Consider the following 16,195-nt stretch of genomic DNA (forward strand, 5'->3'; position numbering starts at 1 on the left):
GCAAGTACATTTATCAAGCCAACAATGAGATAAAATGAATAGAATTATATATATATTATGTGTATATACATGTATATACATGTGTATATATTATATATATATATATAATATATATATATATGGAAAAATAAGGTTTTTTTTTTTCAGGAATCATTTCCTATGAGGTGTTAATTTTCAGAATCAGTTCCCGTAAAGGTGTTAATGATCTCCTGAATATTGTATTGCTCTCTTTAGATACCATTTGGGTACGAAAATATGACTTCAGAATTATGCATTTAAATTGACAATTGTGGAAGGATCTCTGTATTTCTAAAAAAATTCATGCAAGTAAAACTTATATAAGTAAGTTATAGTTTACAGGCAGTGGCAGGGTGAGTGGTATGGGGCTCAGAACATGAAGAAACCCTTTCCCCAAGTCTTTGATCCCAGCAGAACCAGCTCTGAGTTTTTCTGATTTCAAATCTCTGTATTGGGGCTGTCGAACATAACAGGAGAATTATATAATATCCTATATAGTTAACAGAATGTATGTAGTTAATTTATATAAATTAAACATATGTACCTATCTGAATGTGTGTATATTATCTTTTTATTTTTATCTATTATCTATAGATAATAGATTATTTATTATCTATTATCCATCTATCTATTGAATGTAAATAGGACAGGAGATTTCACCTGTCACTCCACTCAGAAAGGATACGTCCCAGGGAATTTGTGAGACGGGTAATACGGATCCTCTATTTCTTGGTTGATATCTGTTCTCTCATGTTTGTAGTGTTTCTGTTGTGCTGAGCACAATTCTAGTGTTAAAGATTTATTCTCTGGTACACTTACAAATGCAAAACAGCCACTGCCACCACCACCACCACCACCAAAAACCAAACCCCAAACAAACACAGACAGAAGCAACAGAAGGAGAATGAGGCTTGGGCTTAGATTCACTTCTCTGGCACCTGGGCTTGGTCATGAGGTTGTCCTGGTCCTCCAGGCCCCCCTTATTCCAGAAGGCCAGCTAATGCCTAAGACACAGGGAGGGGGTGCCTATGATCTGTCCTGGATTTCTGGGGATTGCTCACCTCGGTCATCGTCCTTGAGGGCTGGGCTTTGAAGCCACTCAGAGAGGAACAGGGTCTTCGGGAAGGAGCCTCCTGGAAATGCTTATAGCTGTGGGGTGAGGGGCTCAGGTGAAGGTGCTGTATAGTTCCTTCCTATTTTCATTGAAAGGAACTGGTGACATGGTTCCCAACATGTTCACATGTGCTGGCGTCTGTACCCCTCATTCTAGTTCCCCAGAGAGGCAAAAGCTTCCTTGCATCTTAACCCTCCTTCCTCCTACCTTTCTGTGCCCCCAGGTCTGTGGCTTTTTGAGTTCAAAAAGCATTTCAAAATCTCCTCTACATACACTTTGGAAATATGTTTGAGTAATGGGGAGCGTGTCCCCACGGCACAATTTTCTGGAAACCACATGGCTATATGTCCATCAATAAAGTGTTTTCAAGGCCTTTGAATGACAGAGATTTCTAGATTTGCAGGTCCTTCCTCTGTTTGCCAGCATATCACTTCACATCATATCATCACAAAATGCTCTATTTTGCAATGACAGATGAGCATAAAATATGCGCACAGCTTTAAGCTTTGCTAATATTGGCTGAGTACCAATGGATACAATCTCTCAGTGGCATGTGTATATTTACCTACTTAGGTAGACTGCATTCTTTAAAGACATGAAGAGCCAGAAACAGAAAAATGCCACTTATGTAATTTCCACAGAGCCACTAGAGAGTGTATGAAGTGGGTAAGCAGACAGAATGTCATTTCTCGAAAACTTGAGGTCACTGACTCATATCTTAGAAGTTTGAATCGTATCAACTAAAATCATAAATATATTATGCCCTTTTCCACTATTTATAATAGTTGCATCTTCATATTTCAATGCTTACAATCTAAAGTTACACCATACTTCGTAACAGTCTGCACGCTCTTTATAACAGTGACTCCCAAGTGCTGTGTTTTTAAGTTTATTTATTTACTGAGAGAGAGAGAGAGAGAGAGAGAGTGAGAGAGAGAGAATGAGCAGGGGAGGGGGAGAGAAAGGAGAGAGAGAATCCCAAGCAGGCTCCATGCTGTCAGTGTGGAGCTCGATGTGGGGCTTGATCTCACAAACCATGAGATCATGACCTGAGCTGAAAATCAAGAGTCAGATGCTTCACCGACTGAGTCACCCAGGTGCCCACCCCAAATTCTGGGTTTTGAACGTGCTAGCCCAGAATGAAGTTTTTATTAGTCCACAGCAAAATGAGAAAAAGAAGGAACTATAAATTCATTTGCATGAAGCTAGGTTTATTAAACTTCACGGACTCTCCTCTTGTTATTTGGGGATTTTTTTTTCTTTATAGTCTTACTGGTCCACAAAACTGGCCAATGAGATCTAAAAGTATATCACCCCTGGGTAGAAGAATCTGCTTTCACTCCTTTGCTTTTATCTTGTTCTATAAAAAGAATAAAACAAAAATAATTCTGAAAAAAAAAGAAACCCTCATCCATTATTGTAACTAATTGGCAGATCTCTCATTGCCATTGATTTGGAAGGTGCCAAATACCCATATGTGCCAGATGCCAGGACTGTTCTCCTTCTCCCCCAAAGATGCCCACTGATCTACATGAAACATCAACCTGCTGGAAACCCTCGAGTTGGGCTGGGTCTCACTTGGTTTGCATCTGGGCTGGAACGTTCCAATTCCTGGTCTGGGCCAACAAGCCCTGCCCTGTCCTAGCCTCAACAATCTCATCTTCAGGAGGGCGGGTGCTACTGCCTCCTGAGGAAGTCCAGGAAGGGTCTGGACATCTGGAAGTTTGCTCTGTAGTTGCTTCCGACAATGTCCCACCCTCTCATAAGCTTGATGATTTCTTGGACAATACAAATAAACACAAAGGGGTCTGTTTTGGGGGCTGGGCAAGCAAACACAGTGGATAAGTCACAGCATGACACAAAGCATCCTCAAGAGGCATGTGCCCATGGAACAGACCTTTCTGAAGTCACGCGTATCCTCTCATCATTGGACGAGTTGAATCGATCATCCTTTTCTCTGAAATACTCCTCTATGCACTGCTCTTCGAAATCATGTACTTTCTTGAGCTCATCATCAGTTATGAACAGTTCTGTGGAAAAAAGTGACAACAGGAAGGATCAGCAATGACATCTAATCTGCGGGCCTAATGACTACTCTTCGTTTCATCAAGGTTAAGAAAAGGAGCCTAGATTCTTCACTAAGTCTCAGGCTAAAGCCAAATCCAATCGGGCAACTAGTACCATTGTCCTGTTTCTGTGCGTTAGAGTCACGATGGAGCCCTAAAGTTCACCTGAGTATATCTGGTTTACTGCAGTAGCTGGTTAGAATTATACCCATTGTGAGGTTCAGAAAGTAGCTAAATCAAAGAAAATGGAGCTATGCAGGGAATGGAGGTTACTTACAAGTTCAGTTACTGGTCTGAGGAGTGTGGCAGACAACGAATGTTCACTGGTCTTACTACAAGCCCATGGCAACCCCATTCCCTCTTTCCATCTGCCCACAACCAAGGCTGGAAAGCCAAACCCACACATTTCTCTGCTGCAGGGAGGGGTGGTGGATTGGGAAGAGGTTCCGCTTTCCTGAGAAACTTTTCAGGTGTAGCTCCTTCTTTCTACATTTTCTCACCTTCCCTCCTCTTCCTGCCTTGAACATGAATGTAATGCCTGGAAGTACAGCAGCTATTCTGTAACCATGAGATAAGACAGGGCAAGAAGGAGTTGCTGAACTTAAAAAACAAGACTTGGGGTCTTTGACTTCAGGGAGCTATTGCTGAGTGATGGGCTATTACCTCTTCACTTTGAGTTATGTCAGATAAATAAAGCTTTATTGATTTGTGTTGTTAGCCTGGTTCTCTGTTAATATCAGGTAGGCTGATTCATAACTGATACAACTGTAGAAAGAGCCCAGTGGAAATTTGAACTTTTTCCCTCTAAGCTTTCTATGTGCCTAAATTTGTGTTTCTGGTGGAAATAGTGAATTCTGGAATTTTCACTTCCCTTCAACTCTGTAATTTTAATGTCTAGAAAGGAGTTGGGCATTGTTTTGTCAGAGAAGTTGTTAAAAGCTCCAGACTTAGAGAGAGTCAGTTGATGAGGTGGCTTTGGTTTAAACTTTAGAGCACTAACTAGTGTCACTGAGAGGTAATTCCTGGGTCACAATCCTAGAGGCTCTGGCTCAGTAGATTTAGTATAGGTAGTCTAATTGACACACTTTGAGAAACCACAGAAACTTGCTTGAATGGGGCTGGATTCCCAAAAGTAATTAACTCTGGGTCGTACTAAGGGGGCATTTAGGAAATCTGCAGGAGCTATTATATTCAATGTATGGAGGCCAGAAGTGCTAAATTTTCTGCCATGTGTGGGACAATCCCATACACTGAAGAATTATTCTGCCCCAAAGCCAACAGAACCTCCTTCTAGAAACACTGGGTAGTAGGTGGATGGTGAGGGGTTTTCTGTTATTCCTTTGACTAATAGAAAGCAGAGCAAACGGCCATAACCTCTAAGGCCTGGGGAATGTTTAAGCCCTGAAAAAAAAAAAAAAAAAGATAGGTCCAGAAATGATAATGAAAAAAATCAGATTTAGTCAACTACAACCCAACTGAACCCATGTAATGATTCTTACATTATACATAATGTAGCATTGGGAGCATATCACTATGGTGCATATATTTTGTGGTGGGACCTCTGGCCAGTAAGAAGCTTAGAATCTATGGAGGTGCTAGGACAGCCCTGCCAGAGACTGGTTTTGTTCACTAAGAAAGATGGGAGGCTAAGATTGCTCCATTTCAGCCTCTAGTGTCCTCACACAGCACTGTTTCCCATAGAAACAGACCCTCCCACGCCTTCCCAAGTGTTCAGAGCTGCCCACAGTCTGCTGGACACAGAAGGAACCAGGTGGGCACATGGTCCTACATGACCGTCTGCAGGATATAGTAGGAGTTCCTGCTTTGAGGCTGCCTAGGGCTGTCCCCCGAAGCTTACTCAAGCCATAGTCCCTCTCATCTGGGTCGCTCTCGTGTTTTCTCCATCGGCAACACAGATGCTGGAATATCATGGTCATGTGGCTAAAGATGATCAGAGGTGGGGGCAGAACTGGCCTCTCATGGAAGGTCATGATGAGCTGATACCTCTGAAACTTCCACACTTGGTTGGATATTGACTTCACCTCAAAAAATGTATTGCTGAAATAGAGATGGGAGAGAATCAAGAGAGAAACCCCACTCCTTTCTGAAGCCCCAGCGCCTGCCCCCCCCACCCCCCTGCTTCTCCCTCCACCCCACGTCCTCTAGGGAAGGACCCACTTACTTAAAGACGGCGATGAGCAGGTTGACCAGCAGGATGTTCGCCACTAACAGGTAGCAGGCCATGATGGCCGGTACAATCCAGGCTCCTGTCTTGCAGGGAGGCAGCTGGATTATTTTGCCATCCTCCCGTGTCTCATTCTGTCCACAGGGAGCTAAAGAAAGCAGCACAGGCAAGAAATGAGAAGCCGTGGCTATGTGATTTAAAAAAAAAAAAAAAAGACTGATTTGAATGAGAGAAGTTTTTTTGTTTTTGTTTTTTTTTTTAGATGGAGGAAAAATACAGCCATCTCAAAACAAACAGAAAAAAAAATAAAAGAACTCTAAAAAAGCCAAAAGAGAGAAATGAAAGCGTGGTGAATATCTCAAGGGATACCAGACGGGAGCTGCTTCTGCCATCTCTCAAGTTGTCACGGGACCTGAAAGAGGTGACGCACCCCTGCTCGCCCACTCTGGCCCTTGCCCCCGACGGACACTTAGTAAAGGGCACTTGCTGTCGTGAGGAAGCCTGGGGAGGGCTTTTCTGGGGACTGGCCGGGGGGTGCAGAGTCTCACTGCCCCATCAAGTTACTTCCAAAATGTGCTGTGCAGGCTGCCGCCTACAGCTGTAACAGCAGCAGCAGAGGGGTTATTGATTGGGAATTAACACACGGGTGGCAGTTAATCGCTGCAGGCAATAACTCTGGGGCTCTGAGCTAAGGATCTGCAGTCTCAGTGTGGTAGGAATAAAACAGGGCAGAGACGTGGGAAGTATTTCCTGGGCTGGTCGCTCAGTGCTCCTGATGGATGGTATTTCACCCAGGGTGGGGGTGGGGGCGCTGACGACAGGTGATGGGCCGGGACTCTGGAGCTCTTAGCTCCCTGCTTTCTTCCAGGAGCATTTCCTTTCCAAAAATGTGCATTTCAGGGCCCAGGGCACAGAACCCAACTGCACTGAATAAATGGGCAAATGGAAAAAAAAGTTCTGGAATTGGGGGTGATGGGGAAGGTGACGTGTCGGATTGGATGAGCGTGAGTAACGTGCTAATGAAGCCTGCTTGGGGTTTCCAGGTAAATTCAGGGGAAAAGCAAATCCCTGACAGAGCTCCTTAGTGCTGCACAGACATGGCCTGGGAGTGAGACCATGCCCTTAGGTGCCAAGGGGTAGGGGAGGTCCCCTCCCTCTTTAGCTGCCATATGTTGGCTTTAGAACAGGGTCTATCTGGGGGCGCCTGGGTGGCTTAGTCAGTTAAGCATCAGACTGTTGATTTCAACTCAGGTCATGATCTCACAGTTCATGAGATCAAGCCCTGATTCGGGCTCTGAGCTGACAGCAGGGAGACTGCTTGGGATTCTCTCTCTCTCTTTCTCTCTCTCTCTTCTCTGTCCCTCCTGTGCACATGCACTCTTTCTCTGTCTTGAAATAAATAAATAAACATTAAAAAAAAAAGAACACAGTCTATTTGTAAAGAGGGGCAGTGCGTGCAGTAGTCTCCGTTGCCACAGGCAGCTTCTGAAGATCTGCCAGGAAGGTTTGCAAAGTTGACCCAAATCTCAGCTGGAGTATCTGGCAAGGGGAGTCCTTTCCCTTCTCAAGAGCTACCGTTGCTACACTGTGTGCTCCATAGTGGTTCTCAACCCTGGCTGCACAGAGGAGCTTTAAAATACGCCAGTGCCCTGCTCCACCCCAGACACTTGAATCTGAATCTCTGGGGGGGGGGGGGGGGTCCAGGTGTTGATATTTCTTATAAAGTTTCCCAGGAAATTCTCCAGTGCCCCTAAAGTGAGTCCAATGAGCTAGAATTAGGCTGGAAAGATTATATGATTTTTGACATGCCATCAAGTCCAAAATGCATGCTCTTAGCCTAAGAGGGTTTTAATAATGTCGAGACACCAAGACCCTGTTTTTAGGGCTGGAAAAGATGGCCAAAGTGCTTCATTCAGATCTGCCTGCAAGGTGATCGTGTGTGGGAGTCAGGTGTGTTCAAACAGCTGGCATCGTTATTATTATTGGTAGTTGTGGCACTAACCACCCAAGAGAGCCCTGCAGAAGGTCCTGTTCATTTACTCCCTTGGGAGGAGAACCCAGTGATGGAGGCGCCCACTGGCTCCACGATGAAGTCCAAATTCTGAGAGTGGCTGGCCCAGGGTCCTCTCTTGCCACTTCCCGCCCTTCCCTCACAGCACAAACCGGCATGAGTCTCTTGCAGTTCCTAGAAATGTCATGCTCTCCCTTCCTGTCAGCCATGCTTCTTTTGCTTTCAGAAGGCCCCTCTGAAACCTCCCTCTCTGTCCCAAGCTCCACCTGGGTGAATCCTGTTTGGTTTTCGATGTTCACTTGGCCTTCTGGAGCCCACCCCAGCTCACTTTCTGCCCCCTTCCCAGCGAGGACTGGCGTAGGTATTGACAGGGACTCTGCCTGGCCAAACTCCACTCAGGCTGGTCTGGGCTCTTCGTCAGCTAGCCCCCGACCTCTGTACCTTCCAGGATTGTCTCTTCATTGCCACTTTCAGCAAGAATCCCGTTGAGTCAGTTTCAGCCAGAATTCCCACCCCTCAATATCTCATAACCATCACTCTCTGATGAGTTTTCTCATCCTCCACCATCCCCCAGCTTGACCACCTAGCAGCCTGGTATGGCCAGAACCCCCTTAGCCTGGTATTTCCTGTTCGTGATTTTCCATCTTCTGACCCACACCCTGCTCCCAGCTATAGATTTCTAGTCTCCCTTGCTGCATTCAGAGTTGGGCACGATCTCTTTCCTATCACAAAACTGCATCGTAGTAGCCCTCCACTCCCTCGAATAAAGTCTTTCTTGCCATCTTCCTCAGGAAACGCTGACCCTAGTTCTTCATCTGGGATCCTCCAAAGTGAAGGGCGGTAGAGACTGGGGATATACGCGCGGGAAAGAGTACAGCGTGTGTCAGCCTCGGTGCTGGGCGCTTCACATCGGCCACTGCATTTAAGCTTCCCCGCAGCTCCGTAAGAAATGTATTCTCTTGCCTTCATGGTTGGGAAAACATGTGCCAAGGGGTGACATACCTTACCCAAGATCAAATAGCTAACAAGCCGTAATACCAGAACCCTTCAAACATTCATCCAAAAAATAGTGACTTCTTGTTACATGCCAGTGGACCTGCTACAGGAGATGCAGTTACGGATGAAGCAGAAGTGAGTCCTGTCTTCTCTTTGACCCCAGAGCCTGTTATGTACTCTGATGGATCTCATGTGGCCTTTCCAATGTAGTAATGCATAATGATAAGAGTGACCACCTATTACATGCTTAAATATAAGGCCCTGGGGCACCTGGGTGGCTCAGTTTGTTAAGCGTCCGACTCTTGATATGAGCTCAGGTCACGATCTCACAGTTTGTGAGATCGAGTCCTGCATAGGGCTCTTTGCTGGTGCTCAGTGCCTGCTTGGGATTCTCTCTCTGTTCCTCCCCTGCTCACTGGCTCTCTCTCTCTCTCTCAAAATTAAAAAAAAATAAAAAGGCCCTGTGCTATGAGCTTTACTTATATTGCCTTATTTTAATATTGACAATATCTTGACATAATAGATATTCTTATCCCCATTTTACAGAACTGAGGTTCAGAAAGCTTTAGTACCTCCATCAGGATCTCAAAGACAGAACAGTCAGGAGGTCCATGAAAGCCTTCTTACTACAAAGTTTCCTCTGTGCCTCTGAAGAAAGAGCCAACACAAGGTTGAGGGGAATCTTTCATTTATGAGCAAATGTAGGGGCAAGCTGAAAGGCATCTGAATTTTTCTTGTTTCCATCAACATGAATAATGGCTTGAGCTGTTCAGATGAGGTAACAAATGTACAGAACACTAAAATTCAGAATGTGGAGAAAGAGATTTGATCCATACTATGGGTATCAGGTGTAGGCACCCATGTCACAGAGAGTAAGATGCATGCCCTTTTGATTTCCTCCTATAACATATGGGGAAGAGAAACATCTTTTTAAAGGCGCGTAACACCTTTTCCCCAAAGAGTAAGAGAAATTTAAAATGAAACACTAGGCAGTGTTTGATATAATCAACATCTTCCTTAAAAATATGTTGAAGAAGAATATTTCTTGAAGATTGTCCCTTCCCCTCCTGTCTGAAGAAGCGTCTCAAAAGCTTATTCCAGATCATAGGCAATGGAATAAAGAGCTTAGCTGAGTATATGACTACATTTATCCTATTTTTTTTAAAGCAAGGATTTTCAACTAAAAATCCATTTTGAAAAGATAACAGGACAAAGAGGATTTCTCCACCTTCTTTTGAAAATCCATATAGTTTGCCGGAGGATTTAGAATTCCATTAGCACAGCCCCTGTGGCTTACTCCAAGAATGAACTAGATTTAGATGGCTGTGCTCTTGGCCTTTTCTGACACAATGGGTTTGTTTTGTTTTGTTTTGTTTCGTTTTGTTTTGTTTCAGAAGGACAACTGGAGATGACTCCCTTCCCTTCATATGGCTACATCTTTCTAGAAGGTTCCTGATCTAAAAGTCTTTGATGGTGGTGGAGGCAGGCAGAGGTTTTCTTCATGGAAGTGTGAGGCACTTTCCATGCCTTCCAGTAGGCTACCATCTATGTCTTCTAGAAGCGGAGGACCGCAAGAGCAGAGGTCATTGAAAACCAGGGAAGCTCCAGCATTGTGGCGTCCAAATACCATCCTCCAGCTCTGCCCTTTACTTCTTTTGTGGTTCATTTCTTTTCCTTCCCCCTAACCCAGCTGGTAGGTAAGAGGCAAAGCAGTAGTGACCAGGCACCGAGGCCCCCACCGGGGAGAAGGGAGAGGTCTCAGCTCCTCCATCTGTGAAAGGAGGGACCAGGACCACTGATATTCCCTACAGCGTGGTGCCCACACCCCAAAGCAGGAAGTCCGAGATGATTTTAGAATACAGGAACTGGGCACTAAATAACACTGGACAGTGAGAAACTGGTGACCTTTTCAAATCCCTTCCGATCTTCCTGACTCCATCAGGGAGAATACGTCACTTTGAGGATCATATTTCTTTAACACTTCCTTCACGTTTGCTGAACTCCCTTATTAGTGAAAACTGGGCAGGCCTGAGGCTCAAACATCTGGAGAAAATTTCCTAACAATGTGGTTGTCATTGTGTTTATTTTATGGTTATCTTTTATTTATGTGAAATCCTACTGATTTTTCAATTTATGGCTGTGATAAATTTTTAAAAATAATTTAGGTTTTAAAAATAAGCCAATTTCACTAAAACCATTAAAGAGTAGAGCACATTTTTACAAAACAATGAGTGGTTTATGTGACTAACAGTTGGAAAATGCTGGGCTAGATGATCTCCAAGCCCATCTAGTCCTGATCTTCTACTACATTATGGTTCTGTGACAGGGAAGAAAAGACCAGAATAACTTCTAGACCAGATCATCTATCCCTGGATAGTGACCCTGGAGGTCACTTGTAGAAACCTTATTCTTTTCACTCCTGGCACACAAGCAATCAAATAATTAGCCCCCACTGCCATACATGGAAACCAGTCACCATGGGGGAGGAGGGATACAGATGACAAAGCCTTCAACTCCTTAGGGCTTCTGGTCTACTTGCTATTTGCACACAAGTTCAACCTTGAGCTACCTAAAAAGCACTATTAAACTGAATATGCCTCAGTTTTTAATCCAGGGAACTAGAAAGCAGGATGTTACAAGCCTAGGCATGTTGTGTGTGAGATGTGGGTGGGGGAGGGGCAGGAATTATGGGGGAAAAGGGAGAAAAATTCAATTCCCTCTGTTATCTTGGTTCTGTGGCTTTGTAATTCTATACATGTAGCTTTATCTGGGGACAAAATTGTCATTTTGTTGCTAATATTTGAGAGGCTTCAAAACTCCAACTTTGGTGGTTCATTATTTGGAATCAGGAACTAATATCAGAAAAATTCTGCGCACCTCTTGCTGGGGAAGGGCACAGCCTGTTGCACATGTCACTGAGTTTGTTGCCGTGATACACTGGATTGACTCCAATTTAGCTCCAATTTCTCTCCTCCCCCCATATCCAAGCTCCTTATGATGTGACAGTTTCTCTTACTAAACTAAGTCTTTGCTCCTTGATTCTGAGTTTGGCCATGTGAGTTTCTCTGGCCAATGGGATGTCAGCAAATGTGTTCCATACAGAACCTAGAAAAAAGAAAAACAGAACCTCGAGTGTTTCTGTTTCTGCTCTTCTGCCCCAGTCAGAACCATGAGGAACATGCCTGAGCTAGCCTGCTGGAGGAGGAAACACACGGGCCCCTGATTCCAGTCACTTCTGTTGTTGGAGCTCAGGCTCTTCTGGATCAGCTGAAAGCCAGCTGATTCCCTGGCATGTGACCGAGCCCAGCTAAGACCAGAAGAACCTTCCAGCCAACCCACATCCACCTGAGCTCAGTACATGCTTATAGCTTCAAGCCACTGCCTTTTGGGGTGGCTGGTCCTACAGCATTATCAATAGGTAATGTCCATATCGATGGCCAATAGATAATGTCAGTACATATATACATGCTCAGCTTCCTCTGTGCTGCTCACAGCTAGGAGAGGCAGACTAAGTCTTTCATTCAGGTGGACAAAGCCCCAGGTTCTTCTCCCTCCCCCTCCCAATCCCCAGTTCAGGGCCATTCCCATCATTACCCAAGGAGGAGCAAATTCATTGAATGCACAATGACTAATCAGACTCTGTCTTTAGAACTTAACACTGAGGGACAGCAACTTTAGGGAGATGATGCCAGGAACTTAACTCAACTGTCACATGGAGTCAGACCATGTTAGGTATGTGAAGCAGGCCATCTGAGAGAGGGAGCAGAGAATGAGGGGAGGAAGGAAAGGGGAGAAATGGAGATAAATGGATTGAGACTGGAGGGACGTGGTGAGAAAAGCAGACGAGAGTGGCCGTGTCTTTAGACTCTGGCTTCCCCAACCACTTCCAGTTTTATTTTCAGTCAGCTCACGTCATGCTTTGTTTCCTGTCTTTGAATGTCTCTGAGGTTTCCTCTTAAACACTTACAGCCAGTCTTTCTTGATTTAATCTGGCTTGAGTGGGTTTTGTTTTCTCGAAGTTAAACATTTTTCTCTAGTTGAGGATAGTCGTTAGCACCTTAGAGAGAATCAGCATCTCAGGCTAGTTGTTTCACCAGGGGAGGCCATGATCCAGAGTGCCAGGAATTCATGGCAGTTGGGGAGGGAGTTCAGGGAAAGGTTGGAAGGACAGAAATAAAAAGAATTTAACTTAAAATTTTACTGAGGGATCACCTCATTCCTTTTGATATTTGCCTACACAAACTACGATTAGAGGAGCTTTTTTCCTCTTCAAACCAACAATAGTAAAAAAATTCCAGAAAAAAATCAAATAAATGATTTATTCGCCCAAATCTTTGTGCCACTGTCCACCTCCACTGTTATGCTTGACTGTGAGGCTTTTAAAAAAAATGTTTATTTATTTACTTTTAGAGAGGGAGAGAGAGGAGAGAGAGAGAGCGCCTGTGAGTGGGGGAGGGGCAGAGAGACAGGGAGAGAGAGAATTGCAAGCAGGCTCCATGTTGACAACGTGGAGCCCAATGCGGGGCTCGATCTCACTAACCGTGAGATCAAGACCGGAGCCGAAATCAAGAGTTGGATGCCTAACTGAGCCACCCACATGCCCCTTGGCTGTGAGGTTCTTGTCACAGCTTCTCATGTTGCAATAATACACCCTCCAGGAGTACACAGGCCGGAACAGGTGTTCCTTCCATTACAGGTGCAGGGAGCTTGACTCCATTCTCACTGCCTTAACAGTGCAAGGTCTCCCCATTGGGTCCACACCACCTTAGCTATCATGCCACATGTTAAAGAATATGCTTCTTGTTTTTGTTTAAAAACAGATTGTGTGATTTTTCAGAAACCCACACATCTGTTCTGTATGGTATCTGAAGGGGGAAGATCCAGGGACTTCTTCAAGAGGGAGTGTTTTATAAGAAGAACCAGCAGCCTCACATCAGGGATTTCTGTGCTGAGAAGGATTAGTCCAGTGAGCTGGACTGTGCCTATCTCTGTGTGGACATACATCATGGACACTAAGTGCTACCAGCTCCACAAAAATGATCCATGATTCCTGCCAATTCCCATTGGATTGTGCCCCCAGAGTTATATGACATCAAGCCAAACAATCAATGTGGCCCCTAATATTTAGTAATGCACTTCTAAGCAAACACAAGTTCCTGCTGACATTATTTATGAATTCTCCGGTAAGCAACAATGTAAGAAATCCATTTATACTCACAGCTCCTGCTGGCCCTGCCTGCTGGCATGCTTCCCTCTCAGGGCCCCCAGATGCTTAGTGCCCAGGCTCTGATCTCCCTGCCCCCTCTCCTATCACTTTAGGGCCAGGCTTCCCACTTGTCTCTGTTTACTGTTAAAACCTGAGCTTTTCACACTTCAACGGATGCTCCTTAAACAGCAAAGAATCTGGATCGTAGTCCGTCCACCTTCTGCTCAAACCTAAACTCCTGTGGGCGAGCTCACTGGTTCCCATCACTTAGTGAGTCCAACTGTAGGCTGAATGTAAGCATCACTATGATTCTAATACGTGGTGGGGTGGGAGCACATCTCCATGGAGTGGATTAACAACTTTTTTCTCTCCCAGGCCGACGCTGACACACGCCTCATAGGCGTGTTAAAAATAAGACACTCAGAAGTGGATCAAATGGAGAGGCAAGGTGGGGGGCACAGAACAGGGCAGGATGGCAAAACCAGTTTGCTCTTGATCATGGTTTCCATATTTTAAATAATCACATTACCGTACATTTCCCGCTAGGGGATCTACCCATGACGGATCCACCTTATTGACTCGTTCTTTGAAGTCACCGAACACAAGGCACTAACCAAGGGTGGGTGCAGTGTGAGTCCTAGATCTGATATTTTGCCATCTGGGTACTACTGACTAGGCCAATTAACGTATCTGAGCCTCAGTTTCCTCGTGTCTAAGCCTGACATCAGAATAACAGAAATAATATTAATGATGATGATGAAGATACATGTCCAGCTTCTCCCATCATTCAAGCATTTATAGAGCCCCTACTATGTGCCAGGCAGTGTTCTAAGTGCTTGGGATACACCAGTGACGACTCACCAGAGATCCCTGCCCTTCCGCAGACTGTGCTGGGAGAGCAGTGGTGGTGGTGGGCGGGCAGAAAATAAACCATGGCATAATAAATGAGTAAAACAGGTGCTATGCTGGTAGGTGATAAGTGGTATGGAGGAAAAGAGAAAGTAAGGCAGGGCAAGAAGGATCAGGGGGGCATGTGGGTGGCTGGGAGCCACACTGAGAAGGTAGGGGGGAGCAGGTGAGGGTGTGGGTCAGGAGGCTCTCTGAGGACAGGGTGCTCCAGACAGCAGGCAATGCCAGGGCAAAGGCCCTGGGGTAGACGCGTGCTGCTGCATTCTGTGAGCCACAGGCAAATTCTTGTGTGAAGCAGTGCAGGGCACAGTATCTGGAGAAGAGGAAAGAACATTAAGGGGGGGGGGCGGGGCGCAACACATGGCCTTGGTCAGGACTTCCAAGGATCTAATCAGATAATGATGAGTGCAACTATTTACCGTAATCCTTACTGGCTCTACTAAAGAAACAGTAATTCCTCTTCACCCATTTTTAGCTCCTGCTTGACGGTTTCTTGTTCTACTAAGTAACGCCTCTCTTCGTGATTTGTTTTTTTTTCTTAATTGATCCCCAATGTCCTGAAATGAAATAGGGACCAAACCCCTGTCCCCAGGTGGGAGGACTGAAGCCAGCTGAATTTTGGTCCCCCACATTCTGCAGCAGAGACTCTCAGACTCCCCTTTGCACCCACCCGTCTGAAAGAAATGGGTGATCATGAAAGCAGGTGCCTGGGCTCACAAGTTTTCTCTCAATCCCACCCACGTGAAGAGTTGTCCTGCCTTTATGGGCCAAACAGCAGTCTGCTTAGGGAAAGCTGATTCTAATCTGATTTGAGCAAAACCACCTTTTTTAGACAGAAGCAATGCTCACAGTGTGAGGCTGGGGGGGAGGGAACAGGGTTCTCACTGATGGCTTCAAAACACAATCCTACGTTTTCCCATTACCACTACACTGTTCCATGGCTGCTTCCTCGTGCAAACTGCTGGACCCACTATGCCAAAGGACAGGAAGCTCAGATATGGGAAAATCACCTCTGTTCCTTAAGTATCTTAACCTTTCCTGGCTCAGGACACCCAACCAAAAGCTGTAGCTGGCAGTCTGAAAGATGTGTAGACAGTTTTACTGAGCAGTGGTAGATTTAAATTCACATTTCCTTTCTTTGTGAAGATAGGAAGGTTCTTTCTTTTTTTTCTTTTTTTTCCCTTAGGTGAAATAGATGGTTTATTTATTTTTTTTATTTTGAGAGATGTGGGGGGAATCCCAAGCAGGCTCCGCACATCAGGGCAGAGTTCGTGAACTCACGAACTGTGAGATCATAACCTGAGCCAAAACCAAGAGTTGGACGATTAAATGACTGAGCCACCCAGGTGCCCCAAAATAGATGGTTTATATCACATCCGCATTTTCCTCTTAGACTTGGATGCTCCCTTCCCCCTACCCACCCCTCAACCAAGATGCTGCTGTTTTCCCAAACAACTGAGTTGACTATGTTGGTCAGAGTGCTGGAAAATAAGATGACTTCACTTGTTCATTGCACAAAATGCAAACTAGTGATGAGACAGCTTATATATATATATATATATATATATATATATACACACACACACACACATATTTTATATATATACACACATACACACACACACATATATATACACACACACACACACATATATTTTATATATATACACACATACACACACACACACAC

At 44.9% G+C, this 16,195-nt stretch overlaps 1 protein-coding gene across 8 annotated transcripts in view; it reads right to left on the reverse strand.

Annotated features, from left to right (window-relative positions):
- The window catches only part of TRPM3 (transient receptor potential cation channel subfamily M member 3), an 803,813-nt gene that overhangs the window by 13,483 nt on the left and 774,135 nt on the right, over positions 1–16,195 (reverse strand). For all 8 annotated transcript variants that reach the window (XM_086684995.1, XM_086684993.1, XM_086684999.1 and 5 more), the window contains 3 exons: positions 5,381–5,531; positions 5,057–5,256; positions 3,030–3,162 (listed from right to left, as the gene is read on the reverse strand). In XM_086684995.1, the coding sequence (XP_086541121.1) occupies positions 3,030–3,162; positions 5,057–5,256; positions 5,381–5,531 (484 nt within the window). The remainder of the gene's footprint in view (positions 1–3,029; positions 3,163–5,056; positions 5,257–5,380; positions 5,532–16,195) is intronic.

The sequence above is a fragment of the Puma concolor genome, chromosome D4, assembly GCF_028749965.1.
Source record: "Puma concolor isolate L17-30 chromosome D4, mPumCon1.1.hap2, whole genome shotgun sequence".
Lineage (NCBI taxonomy): Eukaryota > Metazoa > Chordata > Mammalia > Carnivora > Felidae > Puma > Puma concolor.